The sequence below is a fragment of the Lepisosteus platostomus genome, chromosome 22 (assembly GCF_059453375.1).
Source record: "Lepisosteus platostomus isolate fLepPlt1 chromosome 22, fLepPlt1.hap1, whole genome shotgun sequence".
NCBI classification, from domain to species: Eukaryota; Metazoa; Chordata; class Actinopteri; order Semionotiformes; family Lepisosteidae; genus Lepisosteus; species Lepisosteus platostomus.
This window is the reverse complement of record NC_142632.1, coordinates 8,694,360-8,718,373: the sequence shown is the minus strand read 5'-3', so window position 1 is coordinate 8,718,373 and position 24,014 is coordinate 8,694,360. Positions and strand designations below refer to the sequence as shown.

The window sequence follows — 24,014 nt, the reverse complement described above, 5'->3', positions numbered from 1 at the left end:
CCCAGGAAACCTGCAGACACACCAGCACTCCGGGATTAGACACCCTGGAATTTGCCCCAAGCTTCTGCTGCTGCTTGTCTGTATGTGCCAGGGGTCAAGCGAGTAGCCTTACCAGTGGTAGTGCTGACCATGCCCCCAACAGCCTGCCCGCCCTCCATCAGCTCCAGCACGGAGTCCATGTGTCGCTGGCGGTGCTCCTCAATGTTCTTCACCTGCAGGGGTGCAGAAGGCTACGAGGTCAAAGCCAGTCTGGATAACGGCAAGGGGGTGCATCCAAAGTGCAAGAAGACTCTACCCTAAACCAAGCCCGACCTTCAACTGAACTGTGAACTTAAAGGTTCTAAATCGAACTGCAATTTTTCAGCACGCCTTTCAAGAAGTGCGTATTCGCTCCTAAACGCAATCACATCCCCGATCCCGTGCCCGCGTGCAGTCGAACCCTGAGGGCAGACCGAGCCTGACCTCCAGCCAGAGCTGCCAGTCCTCCTGGTCTGAGGGGTTGGACTCCATGGTGGCGAAGTACTGCATGCCGTCCAGCAGGCAGGTCCAGGTGGTCTTCTGCTTGAGCGTGTCGTTGTACCAGGCAGGGTGGTGCTCACACTGCAGCAGCTGGGCCTTGGCTGCAGACACCAGCACGCAGCCCGCCGTCTCCGTACCACGCAGCATCATCTGTGGAGAACACCCACGCACTTCACCTCCGAGATGCTGACTACTTTCTATTTTTCAATGAAGCAAAAAAAGCCCTTGAATTCATGTGTCTAAAAATGATATGCTTGTTTTTTAACAGTAGAACGTTTTCGGGACACGGTGAATGAAATTAAAGATTACGGCCAGTGAATAAATAAAACAAAGGATTAAAGAGAAAGGCCAAGTCCAAGATGTTAGGTGTATACTAGATTATCTCAATTAAGCCTGGCACTTTCCTAGAATTAATTCCGAATCAACACTGTTGTAAGCTATAAAAAGGACCACAACACAAACAGCAATCTTATTAATAATGAGATGAACAGACCATTAACCAGCACATCCCATGACTGTAATCATGCATCATACAACTGTCTGGAAAGATGTGCAGATGCACAACCGGACGTGAGAGTGGGAGGCAGACAGATGGGCCGGGGTGCCGACTACCTGGCAGTTGACCAGCTCGATCAGCCAGTTGCGGTTGTAGATGTCGTCGGTCTGACAGGCCGCGATGCCGCACAGCTGGTCGCTCACGCCGGCGTCCTCCTCCGAGAACACCACGAACTTGTCCGTCTCCTCGATCAGCTTCTGCAGCATCGAGGTCCCTACGGGAAAAAAACCAAAAACGGGACTGGATGCACAAACGGGATCACCTCCCAGCAGAGACAGCGTCCCGAACGGGGAACAGGGCTATCCCTTCACCCCGGGCGCGTTGCAGGACGCGACCAGGCGGGCACGCACCCTCGTTCTGGCTCTTCTCGGGCCTGCTGTTGGAGGCGGCGGCTGGGGTGGGGGTGGGGGTGGGCGAGTAGCTGGACAGCGTGCGCTTCAGCTTCTTCGCCTGGAGCTGGGTGTCGATCCTCAGCCCCTTCAGCGCCTCCGTGGAGAGGTTCCTCTTCAGCACGGCGGCCTTCTTGTAGCCATCATAGAGGCCAAACGCGATGTTGCGGTTGGTGGTGGTCCAGGAGGCACGCAGGTCTACCAGGCACAGCTTGTGGGTGTAAAAGGCACTGCCCTCCTCCTTCGCCGACACCTCCTGCAGACGGGCCACGCACACACATCGGAAAATGCCCTCGGCATCATTAATGCCGACACACACTCTAATAGAGTGCGTGCCAGTGGAGTTAAAGGGTCAGGATGTGTGAAAGAGGGATCCCCAAAGGGGAGGAGGGGAGCTATGCTGGACGGGAAGGACAGCTGGATATAACCAGAGAGCTCAAGGGGAATTGAAGACTGGAGAATTTGTTTGCACCTCTACCTTTCCGAAATAATAATAATAATAATAATAATAATAATAATAATAATAATAATAATAATAATATTATTATTATTATCTTAATCACTTTATTAACCCTTTACAATTTCTTGCATTAGGAATTGTCTTTTCGCATACCCCAGCTTGCTCTCCATGAGACACACAGAGAGGGAGAGAAGCTGGGGGTCAGAGCGCAGGGTCAGCCATTTATACGGCGCCCCTGGAGCAGTTGGGGTGCAGGGCCTTGCTCAGGAGCCCAACAGAGTGGGATTCCTCTGCCGGCTGCGGCACAGGCGCAGATCCTGAGCCACAGAGTCACTGCTCCGCCCCATTGGATACTATTTTCTATAATGGTGTTTTTTTTGTTATCTTAGCCTTACTGCTCATTCATGATTGTATAAGAACTTGGTTGAAAATGAATAAAAATAAAATATGAAAAAAAGCTTTGGGCTTATTGATGGAATAAAACACACACACAGCACCACAAAGAATAGGGATAAGCTACTGCTGGTGAGATCAGATGTTGTAAATTCCTGTCCCTTGACTACACAGATACAACTCCCTACCTAAAGGGACACACGTGAAAGGTCTTTTACAAACACTGACTCAAGAGATGCATGTTTACGATGAGACTCTTCTGAGTCCCAGAGAATTGGTCCGGATCATCAAATAATTGGACCATTTTAGGACCCGAGCACAGGAAGTGGTAAAAGACCGTGCAGCATTCAAAGAATGAAGTCTGACACCCCTGCATCCAGTTAGAGTAACGTGCAGGGGTTTAGTACTCAAGTACATTAAATATGGACGCCTTTACACTTAAATACTGACTAGAAATTGTTCAGATGCCATTGTCCGTGCTGGTCCAAGCGTCCCGACCCCCCCAGGCCGTACCTCTCCCAAGCGGTTGCTCTGCCGCTGGTAGCTGAGTGAGGACAGGCTCAGCAGGTGGGTCTTCTTCACCTGGGCGTTGGGCTGGTGGTCCGCCGTCTCGTCCCAGGTGGAGGCCATGAGGTGGACGGTCACCAGGGACAGGTCGCTGACCATCTGGGTCACGTTCCACTCGGAGATCAGCCGCCGCATCACCGTGCCAGCTGGGCCAGGACAGGAAACGGGAGAGGAGGAAGCGGGATCAGGAAAGAGAGTACAAATCCCACCGGATTGCGGTTTGACCCATTTTGGGCAACTTTGTTTCTTAGCAACAATTTCAAAATAATCAGAGGCTTAATTCCAAAAGGTTCCACGTGCCATGCCTTTGGCGAACACACAGCACTTTACACCCTCTACACAGACAGTTCTACCTTGCAGGGATTTCAGGCAAATCCCTATCCTCCCCCAAAATATGAGGCTCTACTCATCGGATTGTCTTTAGCCGGCGACTGGTATCCGCGATCACGCGCACTCACCTTGCGGGACGAGTCTCTGCGTCCCCCGTGTGAAGACGTGTCCCTTGCTGCACTCCACCTGGATCCCCCGCTGCTGGGCGAAGGATGCCCAGTAGTGCACCTGCCAGGGCAGGCCAGAGAAACGTGACATGCAATCACTCCCGACGTGGCCTGCATGATTATTCTTGCTCTGCTCCCTCCACTCGCCATTCCATTCCAGTTATCACTGCTAAATGTAATTCAGGTTATAATCTGTAGCTGTATCTGCACTAGGATTGCTTTGCCTGATACTGTTGTCCAGATATACAGTAGATCATAAAAAGTACTACAGTACGAATCCGGAGGCGCCGGAGTGCAATAGCCTTAGCTGGCTCACCTGCAGCTGTGGGAAGCAGGCGGTGTAGGACAGCTGTTTGTAGTGCTGGCCCAGCTTCTTGCGGATCGGCCTCATGTTATGGAAGAGCTTCCCCCGACAGATGGGCCGCGACACGCTGGTCCAGGTGGCCCAGAAGTTCTGCATCCAGCGCAGAGTGCTGCTGTAGAGCAGGATCCGGGGCTGGCACGCCTCTAAGGGACGGAACACCTCTCAAACAGCCCGTCCAGACAGGTTTCGGTTTCATGTGCCCACAATACTGCCAACACCTCTCATTCATGATTCCCCTCCCTCCTGTACCCCCAACTCAACTTCCTTCTCATAATAATAATTTCTTACACTTATATAGTGCTTTTCTGGACACTCCACTCAAAGCGCTTTACAGGTAATGGGGATCCCCTCCACCACCACCAGTGTGCAGCCCCACCTGGATGATGCACCAGTACACTCCCCACACACCAGCTCCGAGTGATGAAGCCAGTTCAGAGATGGGGATTATTAGGAGGCCATGATTGGTAAAGGTCAATGGGAAATTTGGCCAGGATGCCATGGTAACACCTTTACTCTTTTTGAGAAACGCCCTGGGATTTTAAATGACCACAAAGTCATTACGTTTTATGTCTCATTGTGGGACGGCGCCTTTTTACAGCATAGTGTCCCTGTTGCTATACTGGGGCATTAGGACCCACACAGACTGTGGGGTGAGCGCCCCCTGCTGGCCCCACTGACACCACTTCCAGCAGTTACAGTAGCTTTTCCAGGAGTCTCCCATCCAGGTACTGACCAGGCTCACTCCTGCTGAGCTTCAGTGGGCTGGGAGCTGCAGGGAGATATGGCTCCTTCTCTTTCCAACTCGTGAGCCACTCATCTCCCTTCTCTCTGCCAGCCTCCCTTCTCCAAGTCACCCTTCCCTCTTGTTCCTTCCCCACCCATGCCAGCCTCCCCACCATGCCCCCTGCCTCCAGCACTTACCCCCACGATGCTGGTTGAGGTCCATGGTAATGGAGAGGTTGAGGTTCTCAGAGCGGAAGGCCCTGTAGGAGTCGTGCGGCTGACCGGAGGTCATCTCCGCCACGCACTCCGGGGAGCACAGCGTCACGGAATGATGGTCGTGTGGGTTCCCGTGGCACAGCCACTGCAGGTCAAGGGTCATGCACAGGCTCGGCAGGTGCAGGAAGCAGCAGTCGTCATACCTTGAGAACAGGATGCAAACACGGACAGAAGTGGAATTGAGAAGCATGGACTACTGTACTTCTACTAGTTGGTTGCAGCTCAGAGCATCAATGCTGAATGCAAAAGCACTGAAGCTGATGGAGCCACGAAAATATTTCCCATTTTTAACCTGGAGACACACAGCCGTTACCATCTGTTAGCATGAGTTTCTTTGTGCCAGACAAGTTCAGATACACATTTCAATAATGATGATAATAACAATAATAACAATAATAATTTCCTCACAAGGTGATATGGCTGCTGACAAAGAGTCAACCCCATGGGGCAGGTCTAACTAATCCTTACTTGGAAGCAGTCCTGACATTGACATCCATGTCCCCTCTGTACACAAACTGCCCTGGTTTCCAGTCGAAGTTCAGCTTGTTCCACTCCCAGTGCATGTTCTCCGTGGTGTTGTAGGGGTCCTGCACAAAGGAGGCAGACAGCCAGCTTGGAAGAGCTCCACCACACAGAAAACCAGGGTGGAGTTCAAGTTCAACTGTTCTGGAGAACATTTCACGGCATTCTACATGAGCAATGAATCAAACTCCCTCCTCCGGTCTGTAACCCCTATCCTGTTCACATTCAACGATACAGAGGGCTTTTGCAAGGTACAGTGACCGAGATCACAGTCTCCAAGGTACAGTGACCAAGATCACAGTCTCCAAGGTACATTTGTGGACTGGCACCTCTTGTTTTAAAGCACAACATGCGCATTTTATGAACAGCACAGGATTAGAAATGAATAAATAATAATAATACTATTTTATAAAATAATAAAGGAATAGCCCAGCATCTCCACAGCACAACTGGACGTTAATCTTCACCACAAGCACTGGCACAGGGCCAAGCTGGCATGTACCATGTTGTGCTTTGGTACACACACTCCCTGTATACCCCCGCTGCTCATTTTATACCGGCAGCGGCTCCCCATCTCCGCAAGGTTAAGTGAACGGGCACCTCAGTGGCCAGCTGGTGCAGGTTGGCCTGGTCGATGTCCATGACCCAGCGCCCGTGCAGCAGCAGCCTGCTCTTGTCCCACCAGGTCAGAGGGGGGCTGGGGTCAGCCGTGGGCTTCGTCAGCAGGTCCACCGCTTGGCCAATCAGAGTCCAGGCCGGGTCCCAGCACGGCCCCCAGACGATGGTGTACAGGGAGATCTCCGCTGTGTTGGGGAGGGAAGAATCGAATCATGAGTAAGGAGGTATGTGTTAGGCTCACACCTACAATCACATGCTGTGCTGAAAACACAGAGCAGGTATAATGAATGCAAGTCACTGAGGTGTTTGCATAACACTTACTGCACATTAGTGGATAACCCTGCTTCTGATAAAGGGAGTCATGTACTGACAGTTCTTAAAGGGGAACTGCAACGCTATTTTTATAGTTCTGGGTTAGATAGAATCAGCTTTGACGAGTGCATTTCAAACCACAATAAAAGTCAAATGTACACAGTACCTTGTAAAACCTCCCCTTAAAATAAAAACAATTTCCAGGTCTGTGCAGCACCATGTTCTGCGATTCAGAACGAGGCAACAAACCTTCCAGTGAGGTGAAGCGGCCCTGTTAATAACACTGCAAACAAGCAGGCTTGTGAATAAATCTCTTTTAATCCAATGGAGATAATGCTCTTGACATTAAGATTGTTTTGCTGATAAATGGAACTGACTTGTTAACTCTACACGCAGATCAGGTTCGAACATTCCTGCGGTGAAATGTCCGCTGCACAACCTGTGCTTATTCTCTTGTACATCGCGTTACATTAGTCATCATGGTGACTAGTGAGCAGGAAGGGCCTCATCACGTCACAATTTGTGCGAACTTTCTCTCTCGGCCATGGCGGAACCAGGTGTTATCGACAACACGGCGACTTGCGGTACTTCCACAAAGTTCACGATTTTGTGCTCAATTCGAAATTCGTCATTTTTTTCTACAACGTCAGTGGATTTATAGTTAGCAAGATTTAATAGCTGGTCTGAGAACCTGGGACTGCAGTTCCCCTTTCATAGACCTGTGTCTATGCGTTTCACTCACAGTGGAAGTCGTAGTAGAACTTGAGAGGGGGCATGTTCCGCTCCACCGTGACGGTTCCCCAGGGGTGTCCCAGCTGGACCGCTTGCTTGCGCCGCGCCCGGGGGTGCCCGTCCTGCTCCGTCCCGATCAGCCTTCCCGCCAGCTCCCAGTCCCGGATCTCAAACAGGTAGCGCGGGTAGTCCCGGATCCGCACTGCGGGCACACAAGCGAACACGGAGCTTTCAGGCTGCGACCACGACGGCGGCCCGCTGGCCCTGGGAGGGGGGAGGGGAGAGGTCGGGGGTGGACGTGGGTGGATGAAATGGCGGGAGCAGCTCCGATTTAAAGCAGGGCTCGGAGATGCTGTCGGAAAGTGACGGATCGATGCAAAGGAACGGGAAGGGAGATTTTCTTTTTACAACAGCATTTCTGCTTTGGTCAGACAGGCAACAGGAGAAATGCAGAAGAAGAGGACCTCTCTGCAGAGATAAAAACTAAAAAAAAAAAAAACATAATGCAGAATGTGGCGAGAGGCAACGCTTGACTTACCTGCATCACGAAGACGAGATGTATTAATACAAGTTACTCATTGGATGTGGACAGGCTTTTATTAATACACAAGGTTTAAGTTGAATTCAGCAACATCCTTATTACTGTAAAAATGAATGGTGAACCCAAAAAGGAAACTGCAATAAGTTAGGGAAAGGACATCCATCCAAAAAGCTTGCAAGTCCATGGATTGTACTAGGCGTGATTTAGAGCTCTCCTAATTTTTCTAGAGCTTCTGGTTGAATTTAGCCCTTAAGGGTCGGTCTCTCACTCAGGATTCACACGATGCTTTAAATCAACCCTTGCTAACAAATTCAGAACAAATCAGTAAGAGATGCATTCGGGTTCTGTAAGGAAAACTTAATCAGAAACAAGACCAGAAGACATTATTCTAGGCATTGGCGTGAGAAAGCGCCAAGCCGACACTATCTGCAAGACTCACCTAAGAAGGCGTTCAGCTTGAACTTGACAACGCGGCACCACTGTATGACCAGGGGCAGCCCATCGCGAGGGTACGGGCTGATGTCATCGATGTCCCTCATGTGCTCCCGGACCCTCTCGGGCCCGTGGAGGGACTGGTCGGCCAGCACCACCAGCTCCAGGTCCGACACGGTCCAGGTCAGCAGGGCCTTCCTCATGGGCGTGTTGGCGTAGAGCCGGCGGGAGCGCTGGATGTAGATCTCGATGTGCTTGCGCTCCAGCGAGGTGTACAGCTCCTCGATCTTGCGGGCGGGCAGGAGCTCCCCGTGCTGCTTGCGCAGGTCGGACACCTTCTTGTCCAGCAGCTGCAGGCGCTTGGCGCTCTCCTTGCTCTCGTCCTTCATCAGCTCGTAGTTGTCCCGCAGCTTGATCTCAAAGACGTCATCCAGGAACACGAAGGAGAACTGGCTAATCCGGAAGACTAGGTCGGGGGGGAGCGACTCTGGCGCCGTCCTGCTACCGGGTTGGTGGTACAAAGTCTTCAGCCACTTCTGGACATTGATGGCCTCATCGAACGTCTTGGAGAAGTCATACTGGTAGGGGAACTCCACGGACAGGCTGGGCACTTCAAACACCCAAGTGCGGTTGCGCTGGGTGGTCAGGAATGGAAAGTTGTTCCGGTGCAAAATCATCTCCTCCAGCTCGGGCAGCATCTGCACCTCTGTCCCCCTGAAGGAGAAGATCTCGTTGCCGTCGAAGTTGAAGACCAGGTGCGGCGCCTGCAGGTGGACCGTGCCCCCGTGCCGCGTTAACAAGATCCCATCCATCTGCAGGCGGATGAAGTTCTGCTCCGTGACGAAGGCCGTCGCCAAGGCGCGGCCCAGCTCCAGGCGAAGACCCAGCACCTTCTTCTGGCCCGCTGCCGAGCTCCCTGTTGGGAGGGCAGAGCTGTGGGGGTCCTGCTGCGGCCCACCCTCCTCCTGCTCCCCCGGGGCCTCACTGGGACCCCTCCTCAGGGCCCTGGCAAGCAGGCCCCAGGAGCCCTGGCACTCCACCACATGGTGGTACAGGAACATGTGGTCTGCTGGGGTCCACTGCATTGCAAGCTGCTCCTCACACTGGATCTACAAACAGGCAAAAGAAGATTCAAGTTCATCAACCCCAACCCCCCCACTCCTCCACATCAAGATTGGAGACAGAGCTGTGCTTGTTTCAAGACTCGGCAAACTTTTTGGAATGAGACCATGCAAACTGAAAAGGCGAGGAGACCCCCGTCATCAAACATGACCCCCGTCATGCAGGCTAGACAGACACGTGACAGATGCGTACACAACTACACGCGTTTCCTCTTTGGAAGAAGGAATGTGTGTCTGTCTCCAGCTTAGGAGATTGCTGGCTTGAGTTCTTGCTGGGGGACCACAGGGCATCAAGAAAATAAATCATTTTATTGGCCCGTGAGGAGTGACGGCAACACTTTGGAAACTTTTTGCCTCACCGCAAAATCTCCACTGACAAACCCAAAATTTAATAAAGCTAATTTCAAAACTCAAAGGTCTCCCAAACGTGGGACCCTTAAACATACATGATTAACTCCAGGGCAAGTGAGAAGAAGAGTTAAAAAGGCAAATCTGCCTCCAGTCCATGTGATTTTGCCTGGGTGCTGTTAAAACCAGCTCTCTGAAAGCCGAGCACAGGCTGGCAGGACACTGCGAGAACTCAGCCACGTACCTCCAGGGCCCAGGTGCTGGCATGGTAGCAGGCGACGAGCGAGGCGAGGCTAAGGAGGGGGCTGGGGGCGTCGGCCGCAGAGCAGCATGGCTGTGTGGTCTCTGTGAGCTGCTTCACCACAGACAGCGACACCCCCTGCACCGACATCCGGGCACTCTCCACAGTGCACAGAGCCTTCACGGCGTCCACCCGCAGAGACACGGCTCCTGCCGGAGAGAGGGAGGGATGGGAGAACGTGTGCGTGAGCCGAGGGGCTGAGAAAGGCCGATAGATCACCAGACGTTATAGACGGGAACACGGGGACATACTGGCATAGCAAGCCAGAAACATGCAAAGCAACAACTGCGTGGGGTCTTTTTGCGAAATCATCTCTCAAAGCCCTCGATGATAACATAACGACAACATCAAACGACAGAAAGTACCGTTAAAGAGATGAAAAGCAGACGAGTTTCTCACAAAGAGAAGTCAGACATGACAGAGGAAAAGAGTGAGACGGGGTGGCAGGAGAGCCACAGGAGGAGTTCCTGGATCACCTGCGACGTTGGAGAGGGTGAACACATTGACGTCCTCGAGGCCGAGCTCCAGGCGGAGGAGCAGCGGAGGGGGGTGGGGAGGATGGACCGGGGCCGTTTGCTCCGTGTCCTGGCAGTGGCCTGGCCCCTCGAGTCTCTTCTCGGCATCACTGGACAGCAGGGACACAAGCCGGGACAGACACTGGGCGCACGTCTCCGAAACCTCCACCTGCAGCCCACTCAAACTGGACTCCAGGAAGACGGTCTCCGACTGGCTGGTGGTTTCCAGCTGGGGGATATTGCAGCTTCCCTGGAAAAATAAGGAATGGAGATCCTCTAAATGCCCAGCTTTGTGGGATTTTTTTTCAGGGGTCCCACAAATGATTTCTTTTCCACTGCTCTCCCACGTTTGATTTAAGTCCCAACACAATATAGAAGCAGCCCTAAATTTAAAATAAAGCATCTGCTTCTAGCAAAAACCTCGTGTTCAGCGGGAACCCTTTCATTTTAAAGGCACACCCCCTGTGCGCTACGCCTCTTCACGGCATCACCTGTGCTTGACCGGTTCTGGGATTTCCCAGCTGGGCCTGTGCTGGCAGGCAGAGCAGACGGAGGAGAGGCCGCTACCTGCAGAGCGAGGGAGTCGAGGATGAGTGCCTCCCCCCAGACGTGCTTCCCGGGGGGGTGGGGGGCCTGCTGGATATGGGAGCCCTGCCCCACTCGCCACCAGAAGTGGTCCAGGGAGAGGCTGGCCCTCCGGTGCAGGCTCTGAGTCTTCAGGCTCTGCGGGTCTGTGGAAATGTCCATGAGGTGCTGCAGCTCTGTGGACAAGACGTGGCTCTGCTCAGCGCTTCATGGTTGCAAAGGAACAGCTTTATCCCTGCAGTTTGACTTGTGGTAGTTATTTTCATTATGCAAGAGAAATAAAATGCACCCCGATCTACACCACAGGAGTTCTCCATTTTGATGCCCAATCTTCAGCAGTAACCGCTGTCACAATATTATTTTTCCTTAAATTTGATTTAATGTCATGTCATTTGCCAAACTGCTTTATACCATACGGCATCATGGGAAGCCGGAGCCTACCCGGCAGGCAACGAGCGCAAGGCAGGGTACACCCTGGATGGGGCGCCAGTCCATCGCAGGGCAAGTGCAAGCCAATCAAACATGGGGACAATTTGGAGGCCACAGTAAAGGCCGAAGGCGGAAATTTGGCCCGGATACTGGGATAACTCCCTACTCTTATCGAGAAATGCCCAGGGATCTTTAACGACCACAGAGAGTCAGTTCCTCGGATTAACGTCTCATGTGAAAGACAGAGCCCACTATAGTATAGTGTCCCTGTCACGATACTGGGGCATTAGGACCCACACAGACCACAGGGTGGGCGCCCCCCACTGGACCCACCAACTCCTCTTCCAGCAGAAACCCTTGCTTCCTAGGAGGTCTCCCACGCAGGTACTGACCAGGCTCAACCCTGCTTAGCTTCAGTGGGTAGCCAATTGAGAGCTGCAGGGTGATATGGCTGCTGACAAATTTGATTTATATGGTCTCACATTTCTGACATGGTAATAAATTAAAGGATAAAATTCCAAACTGACCAGGTTTCATCCAAGAGTGTTATGGAACCGACTTCTGCAAACATGTTACAAGCAACACAACCCCAGTACAAGGACATGAAGACCAGGGCACATACTGCAAGTCTATGCAGGGGGGTGTGTTTGGGGGGGGGGAACTACAATGACTCATCACAGTACATAAATCTTTTCACAGTTGCAAAACTGTACCTTAACAAAAGCTCACTGTTCCTCAAAAATGCCCTTATCTGATCAAGCCGGGCTCGGTCTGTTTGCTAAGCAGATTAAACCCTTGAAGCCGGGTTATAAAACGCTCACTTTTCTCCCGACCTGCTGGAAGTGCCGGACACTTGCAATTCCAGACCTGAGCAATCTTTGAACAATCTGCGGCAGGTTACAGTGGTAATTAATGCACTCGCTGTTTCTGCCCGTTCTTGGCTTTAAATTCACGTCAACTGCGTTTTCCGTTTGTGCCTTCTGGTTCATGTTTCACTGTTCGTTTTGAAGAGATCTGCTGGCCGACCTTGTCAGTGCCTTTAAGTATTTTGCCATCAGGTTCTTTAAGCCCTTATGTTCAAGTACAATCTGCCAAAGACCGGTTTAAATTGAATACTCTTGAAAATGCACTCCATAGAGTCTTTAAAGGAAAAAACAACGAAAACAATGCAACAGAAAACAGAAGATAAATGTCTTGAGAAGAATCAGTTGATGAAAATATGGGCTCTGGCTTTATTTCTCTTAGTAAAATAGTGCTTCTGGTGCAAGCGTGACACCTCTTTTCCAGCCAGGGCTATTCCCACGGCCTCACCCTGCTCCTCGTACCTGTGCTGGCAGAGATGAACCCCAGGGCGAAGGGGGGCGTGTCACCCAGCTGCACGGAGACGTTGACGTTGGACACTGAGGAGCTGATCATGATGGGAGCGTTGAGCCGGGGGAATCGTCTGTGGGGGTAGGAGGAGGAGGAGGGGGGGGGAATCAATCAGATCAATCCATCTTTACTTCATATAGCCAGCAATTACTGCTGCAGGCTGTATTGTTGTGCATTTGATAAATAAACTTTGATTGATTGACAGAATCTCAAAGCACTTCACTGAGTATTGATTTGCACCTGATTTAAGTTCTTTGAGGAGATCCTTTTAGACTCCTTCTACCCCTCTCAACTCATCCCAACTAGGTCTGAGTTACAAGTTTAAGAAGACTCTAAAAACCAGAGAAGAACATCATGGCCTTCGCTGTCAGGAATGACGTGGCCCCTTCTTCCCGAGATGTACCTACAGCATCTCAGGAGGGCCCCAGCTCCGGGACTCTTACTTCTTTCTGCGAGAGGACTTGCTGTGCAGCAGCTGTTTCCACGGGAACAGGTCCAGCCAATGAGAGAACTCCTGGTGGCGGTAGTGGACGATGCAGGTGTTGACGGTGACCGACCCTGAGACATCCACTGTGGTGACCTGAGACCGGGGCAGGAGGAGGCAGCAATGAAGGACAGGGCATGCCTTCCTTAGCAAGGGGTGGGGGAGGAGGCTCATTGGAAGGGCTAAAAGTATAGTGCAGGAGTAAAAGTATAGGGCAACTTCTGACAAAACTTCCTTATCTGTAACACTAAATGTAAATTAAGCTGCTTAGTTCTAGCTAAAGGAAAAAAGGTCACAATAAAATAGAAGATTTTCCTTGATTTCTTGTAGCAGGGGACAACTGCAGCTCCCAAGAAGAACAAGCAGGTCAGGTCATCGGGTGGTGGCGTACCTGCAGGATGGTCCTGAGAGCGCTGAGACAGATCATCCTCTGGCGGCTCTGGGACAGCAGCAGGCCATCTGCACGGGCACACAAAACCAACCCCAGCATTTCCACCATGACTGGGATTTCAGAAGCCGATTTCATCACCCACCGTGCACCTCACTGCCGACTTGTTTTAGCAGTATCAAGAACAAGAGCTTTTTTCCCCCCGATTGTACAGGACAGAAAGTGACCATGAAAAGCCACAGCGAAAAGACAAAACTCAAGAAAGAAAAGCTCCCTACCCTGCAGAGATGCAGACAGATATTCCACTCTAATCTAATAAGAAGGACTGTGTTACAGGCTCCAGGCTTTCCTGTCTATATCTGCGTGTGATTTAAGTTCTTTGAGGAGATGGTGTCCCCACACAAGAGCCTTTTAGACTCCTCCAACCCCTCTCCATCTCATGAAAACTAGGTCTGAGTTACAAGTTTAAAAACACTTTAGAACCAGAAAAAAAGAACATCACGATCTTCACTGTCAGCAGGAAATGACACTTGCTGCTACAGAAAGGAGGGAATAATTAAGTGAACTATTAATTGCGCAGGTGTTGAGTCCCCGACCCCTGTCCGGCCCCCTCCCCTCTGCCCAACAGACCCTCGAGTAGGAGCTCCAGGTTGCTCTGCGGGAAGCTGAGCTCCGGGGTGAAGCTCCTCAGGGGCAGCTGCTCATCCTCCCGGCTGTACCGCACCTGCAGCGTCTTCAGGGTCCAGTTCAAGTGCCTGTGGGGAAAGGCACCGGCGTCACCACGGCTCAGCCATCTCCCCACCCCAGGAGAGGAAATACCGCATCGAAGGAAACTCAAGAAGTGAATAAAGAGGGGTTTTTTTCCCCAGCCTTTGCCATCTAAGATGCAGCTACACTCTAAGTGCAAGACTCTTCAGACTTGGCTGTTGGGAGTTTCTCTTCACAAGGCTCAGACCTTTTTAAATAGCCTAGGGATACCTACAAGGTACAGAAGTATTTGGTAACAAACTACACGCAATCCACAGCTGACTAAATGACTTCCTGGCTAAATGAGGTGTAATCTGCACACGTGCAAAAAAACTCAGGTTCAATTTGCACAGAACACTGAGGTTATTCTCCTTCGGCACAGATACTGCCTCTTCTTCTCTTCACCTTGCATGTTACTCTTTGCATAAATCAGATTTACTTCTCTTTATCACCTGCAACTAAACATCTGTGCTGATCACTGCAAAGCTTCTATATAAGGCCGCAGAAGTGGCTTCCCAGACAGTTTTCGGCTTAACGACGAGAAAGCGGGAGGTCTTGCACAACCCTGGGAGCGGTGTGTTGAGCAGTGGTGTAAAGTTACCTGCTCTGGCTGAGCATGGACAGGGTGACATTGGTGTTTTCAAAATCCACATTGACCCTCTGCGGAATCAGCCGGTGAAACTTTTCGACAGCAGTTGACTGGACATAGGAATCCTTTTCGCCTCCTTAGAACAAAATCAAAATTTGAATAAGTTCATTAGAAATGTCGAGGCAAACGGCCCACACGATGGATAGGCAAAATTACAATAACGTCCGCAAAATGCATACACAGGTATTGCTACACATTTTAAGTCAAATGTAACTGGTCAACCAAGCATCATAAACTTGCAAAACCTGCACAATACTACTGTTACATGGATCAGGCATACAGTATGTGAACTTGCAAAACCTGCACAATACTACTGTTACATGGATCAGGCATACAGTACAGTATGTGAACTCAAGAACCCCAACCCTATTATGAAAGGACTGTTGTACAATGTCATCTGTATTTAGAATGGTTTTCTCTGTTCTCTAAAACAAAAAAGAACTCTAATCCCTGAGGCTCACAAGGCTTTCTGGTTCTCAAATCCACTTGCTCTTTTTAATCATACAAAATTATTGAATTACTGGGTTAATTACCGCTACTTAACTATCACCCCTGCTTGCCCAGTTCCATGCTGTTGGCTGTTGAAGGAGAACATGTACAAATTGTGGGGTCCTGGCCTTGAGAGATCAGAGCCAAGCCCCTCTGATTTACGGGCTGGTAGTGGACCAGGAGGTGCTCACCGGAGGCGGCAGCGGTGTCTGGCGCGGGGCGCGCCGGGGCAGCGCGGGGCAGGAGCAGCAGGCTGTGGAACAGCCCCTCGTGCAGCTCGGCCTGCAGGGCGCGCACCGCCAGCCCCAGCCTCCCGGGCCGCAGCTCCGGCACCCCCATGTCGCCGGTCAGCTCCAGGCCCAGAGAGGCCTCCGCGAGGCAGGTGTCCTGCTGCGAGGCGGGGGGGGGGGCAGGAGGTGGAGGGCAGGAGGCAGGGGGCAGGAGAAGTGAGGTGGGAGGTAGTATGCACAGAAACATTAGGGAAGGTTAACAAGGTTAAGAATTGTGTTTTCCCTTGCCCATCTATGAGCTCAACAGACCCCAGTCTCATCAAACCCAGACACACATCCACCTGCCTAGACAAATAAATGCTACACAAGCACTACAGAATATTACTCTTCACAACACAGAAAAAAGCTCAAGGACATTCAAAAATACATGGCCTTATTAAATCCCGTCCTATAGGGATAAACTGTTCAGTTCTTGAGATGCTTTTCCCACAAGTAATTTGATCACATAGAGTATTATACTGATAAATAAAAATATATATTGATTATCTCAGGTTCATTCTGGCCTGGTAAGAACAGCAAAGTGGAAAAGCTTTGCAATACTGAGTTGTTCACCTTCCGACTGTACAATACGCTGGGTAAAATGAATGGATTCACCTACGGAATTGACAAGAGTGCGAGTTCAGTTTTTGGCACAGCCATTTCAATTTTGCAGCCTCACGAGAATTTTGGAACAGAATCCCCCCCCCCCCCAGTATCACGGAGCAGACTCACCAGTCGGCTGCTCTTCAGCACCTTGCTGCTCAGCTGGCCCACTGAGAACTCCCACGCCACCCTGCGGAGCACAGGGCACACAGACTCAGACAGGGGCGGCCTGCACATGCCTGCACTGCCCATTTCTGATTACCCTGAACCGATTTTGCAAAACAGGGTCTGAAAATAAGGTTTTACTGCACTCGAGGATTTTAGATATTTCACACAACCAAATTCAACTCAGGTATGGGCACCGGCTGGGAACTGAGGAGCTAATGGCAGCTGCAACCAAGACTTTAAATGCATACTATGGATAGTGAGGCAAATATGAAAACATAAAGGGTACAAGTGAGACGAGGCTTGGGTTCACTTGGCCCCTAGTAGCTTATTCAGGCAACCACCTCTTCCACCCATTTCCTGCAGCATTTCAAACACGAAACATAAGCAGATGAGCTTCCTGTGACCTAGCAAGCCATTATGAGTGCTGTAATCTCAGAGCTGCCCAGAGTATGCCCTCTGCCCTTGTCACCTTTTGCCATCATGGTCCAGCAGCAGGGCAGTGGTGGCCACCGTCATATGCCACAGAGACTCTGGGATGACCAAGTTCAGCACCATGACGTTGACGGAGGAGACGTGCAGAGACAGCAGCTGAGGATGAGGAAAATAAGAATAAAAAAAATGTTTCCAGCTGACCAGGTGGCCCTGTATTCATAGCAGCTGTCCCCGACCGCTGCATCTGTGGTACAAAAAGCAACGCAGACCCAGGCTCACAGAGAACAGGGACCAGTGAGAAAGCTAATCCCACAGAAGGAAATACCCTCAGCTGTCAATTCTGCAGGAATGCAAAGGGGAAGCAATGAGAAAGGCTGTTTATAGAAGCAGTCAGGGAAATTCCACACAGAATAATACATTATACTGCAGGGCAACGTGTTTAGTCAAAGTGTTCACTGAGCTGAATGTCACTGAACTGCAATACAGGACTTCGGATTTCACGGATAAAATCTTCTAAAGTGGGAGTATGTCTGTCAAATCAGACACAGTGGACTTTCCCTGCAATAAAGGTGGAATGCACAAATAATAAAGCAAAGTAAAAATACTACACTGGTAGAAATTTCAGGAATATCAATGGAGCCCTATAGGGGTAGGTGAATTGCTTATGATGGGTGTGGTTTTTGTTTCGTATTCCCGGGCAAATTTTATACTGTATACTGTACACTTACGACATCAAATAAATAGCTTGCATATTCTGGATAAAAATGGGACGAGAACAATTTTCATTGACTGTGATGTCTGCAAGAGTTAACTTTACAAATATGTCAAAAGATATATAAATGTACCGTGTATTTTTCTCATAAAATAGTGTGTTTTGGGGCTGGAAAACCCTTGTGATTTAACGGATATTTGTCAATAATGGACACCCCTTCCCACGGACTAGTCCGTCACACCTGTACCGTGGTGCAATACCACCGTGAGTGGCAGGGCACCGAGCACACTGCTCTCCTGCGCTGTAAGCGGTTTCCGACGGCAGCCATGGCGCCTCCGTACCTGAGAGAAGAAGCGCAGGACGGAGGGGCTGACCGGCGGTTTCCCCGTCTGCCCCCCCTGACCTCTGAAGTCCAGGGGCGCTGGGGTGTCCTGAAGGTCCATGCGGATGCGGGCCTCACCCACGCAGAGCGCCAGGTACCGTCTGAGAGACCACAACGAGACCCAAAACACTGCATCAGTCTATCGCCATCACACAGAAAGGCCTGAACTCGAGGGGATCTTTGCAGAGATCCTTAAAGAAATTAAACTCTGTTTAAGGGTACAGTGATGTTCCAGGTGGGAGAGTGCTACACGGCCTTGCGAGAGCAACTGACTAACTTGGCAGGAAACAGGTAATAACAGCAGGCTCTTGGCAGCCTTTGACACAGATGAGCTCACGCCCTTGTTTGGCTGTGCAACATCCGGAGACCGGTCTCCTTCCAGTGGTGCTGTTGTGAACACTCACGGGATGTCCTGGCGGAACAGCATGCAGGAAACCCAAATCTTGTCGATTTCCTGTGTGGCAGAGAAGCGAAACGGAGAGGAGGCTTGAGCAGGAGGAGGAAAGAAACCGAGGCTTTCCACAAAACAAGCAGCAGTAAAAATATTTGCCCCCCCCAGCCAGAAACCACGATTCCACAATCATTAACTGGCTGGGAGCAGCCACAAATGGAGTAGTCAGCACCTTGGGAGCGAATTTGAAATGGCAGGTAGCTACCGTGTGTCAGGGCGCTGTGATGCAGGTCGTTTGGACTTTCGACATCTGGCTCTGAACTTTTACTCCCTAGTATACGAGAGCCACCTGGGGCTTTAACTGCTAACCTGCTCATTCTAGTGGAGGATTTGCACGTGCTGAGTAAATTAAGGTGCATGAAAAGCCATTCTTAAGCTCAGATGACTCCCCCACAGAAACGCAAATGATGTGTCCTTATCATGTCTTGTGCTGTGCGTGTGTGAACACCCACTCCGGGGAGACGTGCTCAGGCTCCAGACAGAGATGGATTATCCCCCTCACTGCACCGGCCGGTTTGAGAGTCTGGAGCTAAGTGTCGCAAGTTGTGCAGAAAAACGAAAAGCCTGGAATGGACAGCAGGCTGGCCCGGAGCAGCGCAGCCTCGGTACCTACCAGCGTCTGCTGCGGCCGGAACTGGATGCTGATGCCGTGGACGGAGAAGAACCCGACCGACTTGATCCTGAGCTCCGCATTGAGCTTGCTGCGGCAGAACCGCCCAGCCAGGCGGCACACAAACCACCTGCACCAGGGGAGAGAGAGAGAGAAAGACCACGATGAGAAGCCACCCCTGAGGAGGCTGGGGTACTGCAGTTTCCCCCACCTCAGCCTTGAGGCCTGCTACCTGCTATAGGTGGTGCTTTAGCTGGAAAGCAACAACTGCACAGCGTAGGGTCAGCATCGCTCCAGCTGAAGCTCAGCAGGTGTGAGCCTGGTCAGTATGGGAGATGGGAGACCTCCTGGGAAAAACTAAGGCTGCTGCTGGAAGAGGTGTTAGAGGGGCCACCCAGCAGTGTTTTAGGGGCGCTCACCCAGCAGTCTGTGTCAATGTGAGTCCTTATACCCCAGTACAGTGACGGGGACACTATACTATTAATAAAGTACCATCCTTCGGACAAGACATGAAATAGAATTCCTGACTCTCTCTGGTAATTTAAAAATCCCAGGGTGTTTCTCAAAAAGAGTAGGGGTGTTACCCCAGTGTCCTGGCCAAATTTCCCTCTGGCCTTTACCAGTCATGGCCTCCTAATAATCCCCATCTCTGAACTGGCTTCATCACTCTGCTCTCCTCCCCACTGAGAGCTGGTGTGTGGGGAGAGTACTGGCGCATCATCCAGGTGGGGCTGCACACTGGTGGAGGTGGAGGGGATCCCCATTACCTGTAAAGCGCTTTGAGTGAAGTGTCCAGAAAAGGGCTATGTAAGTGTAAAGAATTATTAATATTAATAATATTTGTGTTTCACAATCCCCAGTCTTCGGACCCACTGTCTGAAAATGATTTTGAATTTGCTGAACTCTCAAAAACTCATCTGCTGGCCAGTGAGTGCACAACAGAATAACTGTCCCTTTCATGTTTTGTATCAGATAACACAAGGCTTTTAATCAGAACCCAACACAGTGGAATTAAGCAATCATTGCTTCCTGCAAGATCATGAACCAAAGCCAGGTCCTGGAGCTGATGATGGGTTAGTGCTCTAATATCTAATGCAAAAACCCTAATGTCTGGTGTTAAGTGCTGCACAAGGAAGTTCCTGGGTTTCTCTCATTTGCTTTTTCATTTTAGTTTTTAAGGCACAGACTGTGGGAAACGCCATCGTCAGAATCACCACGAAGGCACACATGCAAAACATTTTAAACATGCAAATTCAAGAGACGTTTTTTTGTTGACTCTGCAGTCATGAGGGGATAGATGTGGAACCCAGGCTTCAAAGTGCATTAAGCAAATAACTGTGTAAGGCTGGAGGATGGTCTGTGCACGGACTATGCACAAGCGAAAAACTCAGGAACTCGCTTTTTTAACTGTGCACTCAAGATAAGACATGACAGTACTTGTTCAAAACAACACTCACTACCATCCAGCTACCATGATGTAATACAAACTATTCAGAGAATGACTCATTTTTAATGTTTTTGCTCACTGCATATTCAATTATCTGTTTAGACAAGCCAGCACTTGTGTCTCTGAACAAAGACGCCCAATTGTGCCGTTTCTCACATTACACGGGCTGCTGGAGACGAAACCTGCACTAACTAGTGGGCCTGGAACAGGAGAAGACCTTTGCTTCTTCAGTAACAGCACTGATTAACAAGTTACAGTATCACAAAGCTGCATGTACCATAAAAGCAACAGATTGAAACGGTGGTTTGGGTCCCGTTTTAAAGATTTTAATTGTTCAACAGGTTTATCTTCAGTATGGCTGCCAATTCAGTACCAAACCACCTGTAGGATCCACTTTTCTCCGATACCTGGAAGGGGTTCCTTCGAAAATGTGGCTTGAGATTAAATTTCCACCCCTCACACCTCTTCAGCAAGGCAGGTGTGAAAAGATGGCAATTCAATTGCATACAGCTTCCTTCCTAGAGCCTGGATTCAGTTAAAAATTCCCAAGTGTAAATTAAAGACCAAGTATTTCACAACATGGTTGTGGGGAAAAAAAAGAACAACTCCAGATGCACACAGAAACGCTCCACTACCTGGTATTTTGGTACAGTATAGTGTCTGCACTTGTGTCTGGCAGTCTGGATCACAAATAAGACCAGCTGCAGACGTGCTCAGACAATAGTTTCATAGCCAGGTGCTATATCACCCTACAACTCACAACTGGCAGCCCATTGACACTCAGCAGGTGGGAGCCTAGTCAGTACCTGGATGGGAGACCTTCTGGGAACAACTAAGGTTGCTGCTGGAAGAGGTGCTAGTGGGGGCGCTCACCCCAAGGTCAGCCGTGGGTCGTGATGCCCCAATATAGTGACGGGGACACTATACTGTAAAAAGGCGCCGTCCTTCAGATGAGACGTAAAACCGGGGTCCTGACTCTCTGTGGTCATTAACAATCCAAGGGCGTTTCTCGAAAAGAGTAGGGGTGTAATGTCCTGGCCAAATTCCCCCCTGGCCTTTACCAATCATGGCCTCCTAATAATCCCCTCTCTGAACTGGCTTCATCACTCTGTTCTCCTCCTAACTGAGAGCAGGTGTGTGGGGAGAGTAGTGGGGCTGCACACTGGTGGTGGTGGAGGGGATCCCCATTACCTGTAAAGCGCTTTGAGTGGAGTGTCCAGAAAAGTACAATATAAGTGTAAGGAATTATTATTATTCTTGGCTAAACAAAATGCTATTGCAAACATAAACTAATGCAGTGCTGCTATAACTGCACTTGTAATTTCTCCAGAACTGTACAGTGAGGCGTGCTCATCAGGCGGTGCACGATCCAGGAGTCATCTCAAACTCTCGGGCGCTGGATCATCACGTGTCAACGATGCGTTTGCACGCCAAATCACAGCTGAGCAAAACCACTACAAGTTTACCACGCCTGGTGTGTAAAATAAGAAGAAACTGGGTAGGGCTACTGTAGATGCCCCAGCGTACTGAAGCAGGGAATGCACTTTTTTTGTTTTACAATCGGACCCTCCAAATCTAGGCGTCATGTAATTGATCGGCGACGTTCGTGCTTGTTTCTTACCTCAGGAGGGTGACGGTAACCACGGCTACCAGCAGCAGGGCCAGCACAACGACCAGCACGAGAGGCATTTTGCGATGACGTCGGACTCCAAGTCACATCGATCCCGCATTCAGACCATCAGGTGTCCTGGGAACCAAACTCCTCGGACCCGTGTCCGCTCCAGCCCTTCCACGGGGGCACGTTTCCACAGACAGAGCCACGCAGAGATGCACCTCCACCCCCCTCCCCCGAAATGGACCAAATAGCCCCAGAGACCAGCCTGTGGGAGCAGCTACAGTGACCCACTGCCGCGATATTCGCTTCCAGCACGGCCCTCACTGGGGCTCGGTGACAGAACTGATTCTCAACCCACTTGCAATCGGAACGTTTTCACCGAGCAGCTAAAAGCACAGTGCAGACTCCCTGCAGATAAGTGACGAAGGAGGCTAAATGAAAAATGCAAAATAAAATAATACAAGCCCAGATCAAACTTCAGTGGAAAAATACAAATCACAAAAAAAAACCCATAAAGTAAATAAAAAAACTCGCACCCGACTATATACTAGTCTATATACAGTTCGTATAGCTGACCTGCGGCTGTTTGCGTGTCGCTTACACCTGACCGTAATGGTTACGTTATTCCATTTCACCACCTAGCGAGCATTAATTTGCATCTCTCGCTGGCCCCGCCAAGGAAAAACAAGAAGTCAACAGGTAGAGAATCAGGATCCTCATTCTGTTTCCGATCGCGGCGAGCCTCTCGCCTGTGTCCCCACCCCGAGGCTCGGCACCCGCGGTCCACGCACCGCTGCCCGTCCCGCCACACGGCGTGGGGCAGGTCACGCGTGTCCCCCCCCCTCGCAACACCGCCAGGCGTGAGCGTCGGTCCCGGATCGAGTCAGTCAGTGCGCCCGCTTGTGCCCGGTGGCGCTCCGCCGTCTCCCCTCTGACAGCTCCCACTGAGGAGAGCCGGAGCCTCGGTCCATCTGGAGCCCAGCTCTCGCCCCGGTAGGCGGCTCCGCCACTCCACCAACCCAGGTTAAATATCTGCCTTTCTGGGCTCCTGGCCAGCAGCGTTTCCCATTAATGTCTCTTTAGGTACCCCGTTTACAAATTCCGGAGCAGAGAGCCCGGACAGCCCCGGTGGTTGTTGTTTTACTCAGCGGCTGAGGTGGGGAGAAAAAAAATAAGAGGCGAGCTCCTCCTACCAGCCGAGCGTGAGCTATCCCGGAGTTCGAGCAACTATACCGATAACCGGCAGAACCACCGAAGCGGCCAACCGTCTACTTCCCTGGAGTTTACACGTCGCTCGCTTTTCTCTGCTTGAATGCGTCGGGAAAAAAAACTCTCTCACACACACAGCGGATGAAAGTAAACTTGTGTCTTTGCAAGCTCCCGCAGCCTCTGCTGAAAAAGACGTGATGGCTGTGCACTGGAAGGGAAATCAGGTCACTCAGGGGACGATACTTTGAGGGGCTTAAAAGGAGCTAACCAAGTCTCTACTTCCTACCAAGCAGCCCCAGTGGGATTAACCTGAAATCACCTGGCTTTTGTAGTCTCAGCATCCTACTATGGTCCTGTTCCAGAAATGACCTGACATGATGTTACCTTTTCCTTTATTGTTGGATAACCTGCAAACCACTATTCCCAGTTTGGATGACTCTCTTGCGCCCACAGGCTGTCTTGTCCCGGAGACTGGAGCTGGGGATCTGAGCAATCCCCCTGCCCTGATCTTGTTTTTTTAATTTTTTACTGTGGCCTTCCGTTTCTTCCTACCCCATTAACTCTCACACCCCGTTCGGAGACCCTTTTAAGGTAAAACGACTTATGGAACCTGAATCCCAGACTGTCGACGCGTCCGAAGACAATACAGGTGTGTGTGTGTGTGTGTCAACAACTACTGTAACTGTATACTAAACCCCTCCATCTCTCAATGCAGGACAGTAAAAAGAGACCCCTTTAGTTGGGAATAATCTTTGTTCTCAACACCTGGCAATTGCTCTATGAATTTT

At 50.6% G+C, this 24,014-nt stretch overlaps 1 protein-coding gene across 3 annotated transcripts in view; it reads right to left on the bottom strand.

Annotated features, from left to right (window-relative positions):
- bltp2 (bridge-like lipid transfer protein family member 2) overlaps window positions 1–23,215 on the bottom strand; it is a 37,087-nt gene extending 13,872 nt beyond the window's left edge. The window contains exons 1-27 of one of the 3 annotated variants that reach the window (XM_088616117.1): window positions 22,024–23,215; window positions 18,959–19,085; window positions 18,299–18,348; window positions 17,854–17,995; window positions 16,838–16,956; window positions 16,330–16,390; window positions 15,520–15,718; window positions 14,792–14,915; window positions 14,074–14,198; window positions 13,447–13,514; window positions 13,015–13,151; window positions 12,526–12,644; window positions 10,754–10,947; window positions 10,148–10,436; window positions 9,615–9,820; window positions 7,909–9,010; window positions 6,939–7,130; window positions 5,867–6,069; window positions 5,213–5,331; window positions 4,667–4,887; window positions 3,698–3,888; window positions 3,343–3,442; window positions 2,831–3,030; window positions 1,426–1,720; window positions 1,132–1,289; window positions 463–669; window positions 113–212 (exon numbers count right to left, since the gene is read on the bottom strand). In XM_088616117.1, the coding sequence (XP_088472243.1) occupies window positions 113–212; window positions 463–669; window positions 1,132–1,289; window positions 1,426–1,720; window positions 2,831–3,030; window positions 3,343–3,442; window positions 3,698–3,888; window positions 4,667–4,887; window positions 5,213–5,331; window positions 5,867–6,069; window positions 6,939–7,130; window positions 7,909–9,010; window positions 9,615–9,820; window positions 10,148–10,436; window positions 10,754–10,947; window positions 12,526–12,644; window positions 13,015–13,151; window positions 13,447–13,514; window positions 14,074–14,198; window positions 14,792–14,915; window positions 15,520–15,718; window positions 16,330–16,390; window positions 16,838–16,956; window positions 17,854–17,995; window positions 18,299–18,348; window positions 18,959–19,085; window positions 22,024–22,091 (5,116 nt within the window). In that variant the 5' untranslated portion in view covers window positions 22,092–23,215. The remainder of the gene's footprint in view (window positions 1–112; window positions 213–462; window positions 670–1,131; window positions 1,290–1,425; window positions 1,721–2,830; window positions 3,031–3,342; window positions 3,443–3,697; window positions 3,889–4,666; window positions 4,888–5,212; window positions 5,332–5,866; window positions 6,070–6,938; window positions 7,131–7,908; window positions 9,011–9,614; window positions 9,821–10,147; window positions 10,437–10,753; window positions 10,948–12,525; window positions 12,645–13,014; window positions 13,152–13,446; window positions 13,515–14,073; window positions 14,199–14,791; window positions 14,916–15,519; window positions 15,719–16,329; window positions 16,391–16,837; window positions 16,957–17,853; window positions 17,996–18,298; window positions 18,349–18,958; window positions 19,086–22,023) is intronic. The other 2 variants (XM_088616115.1, XM_088616114.1) reach the window with 2 other exon arrangements.
- Between the last annotated feature and the right edge of the window lie 799 nt (window positions 23,216–24,014).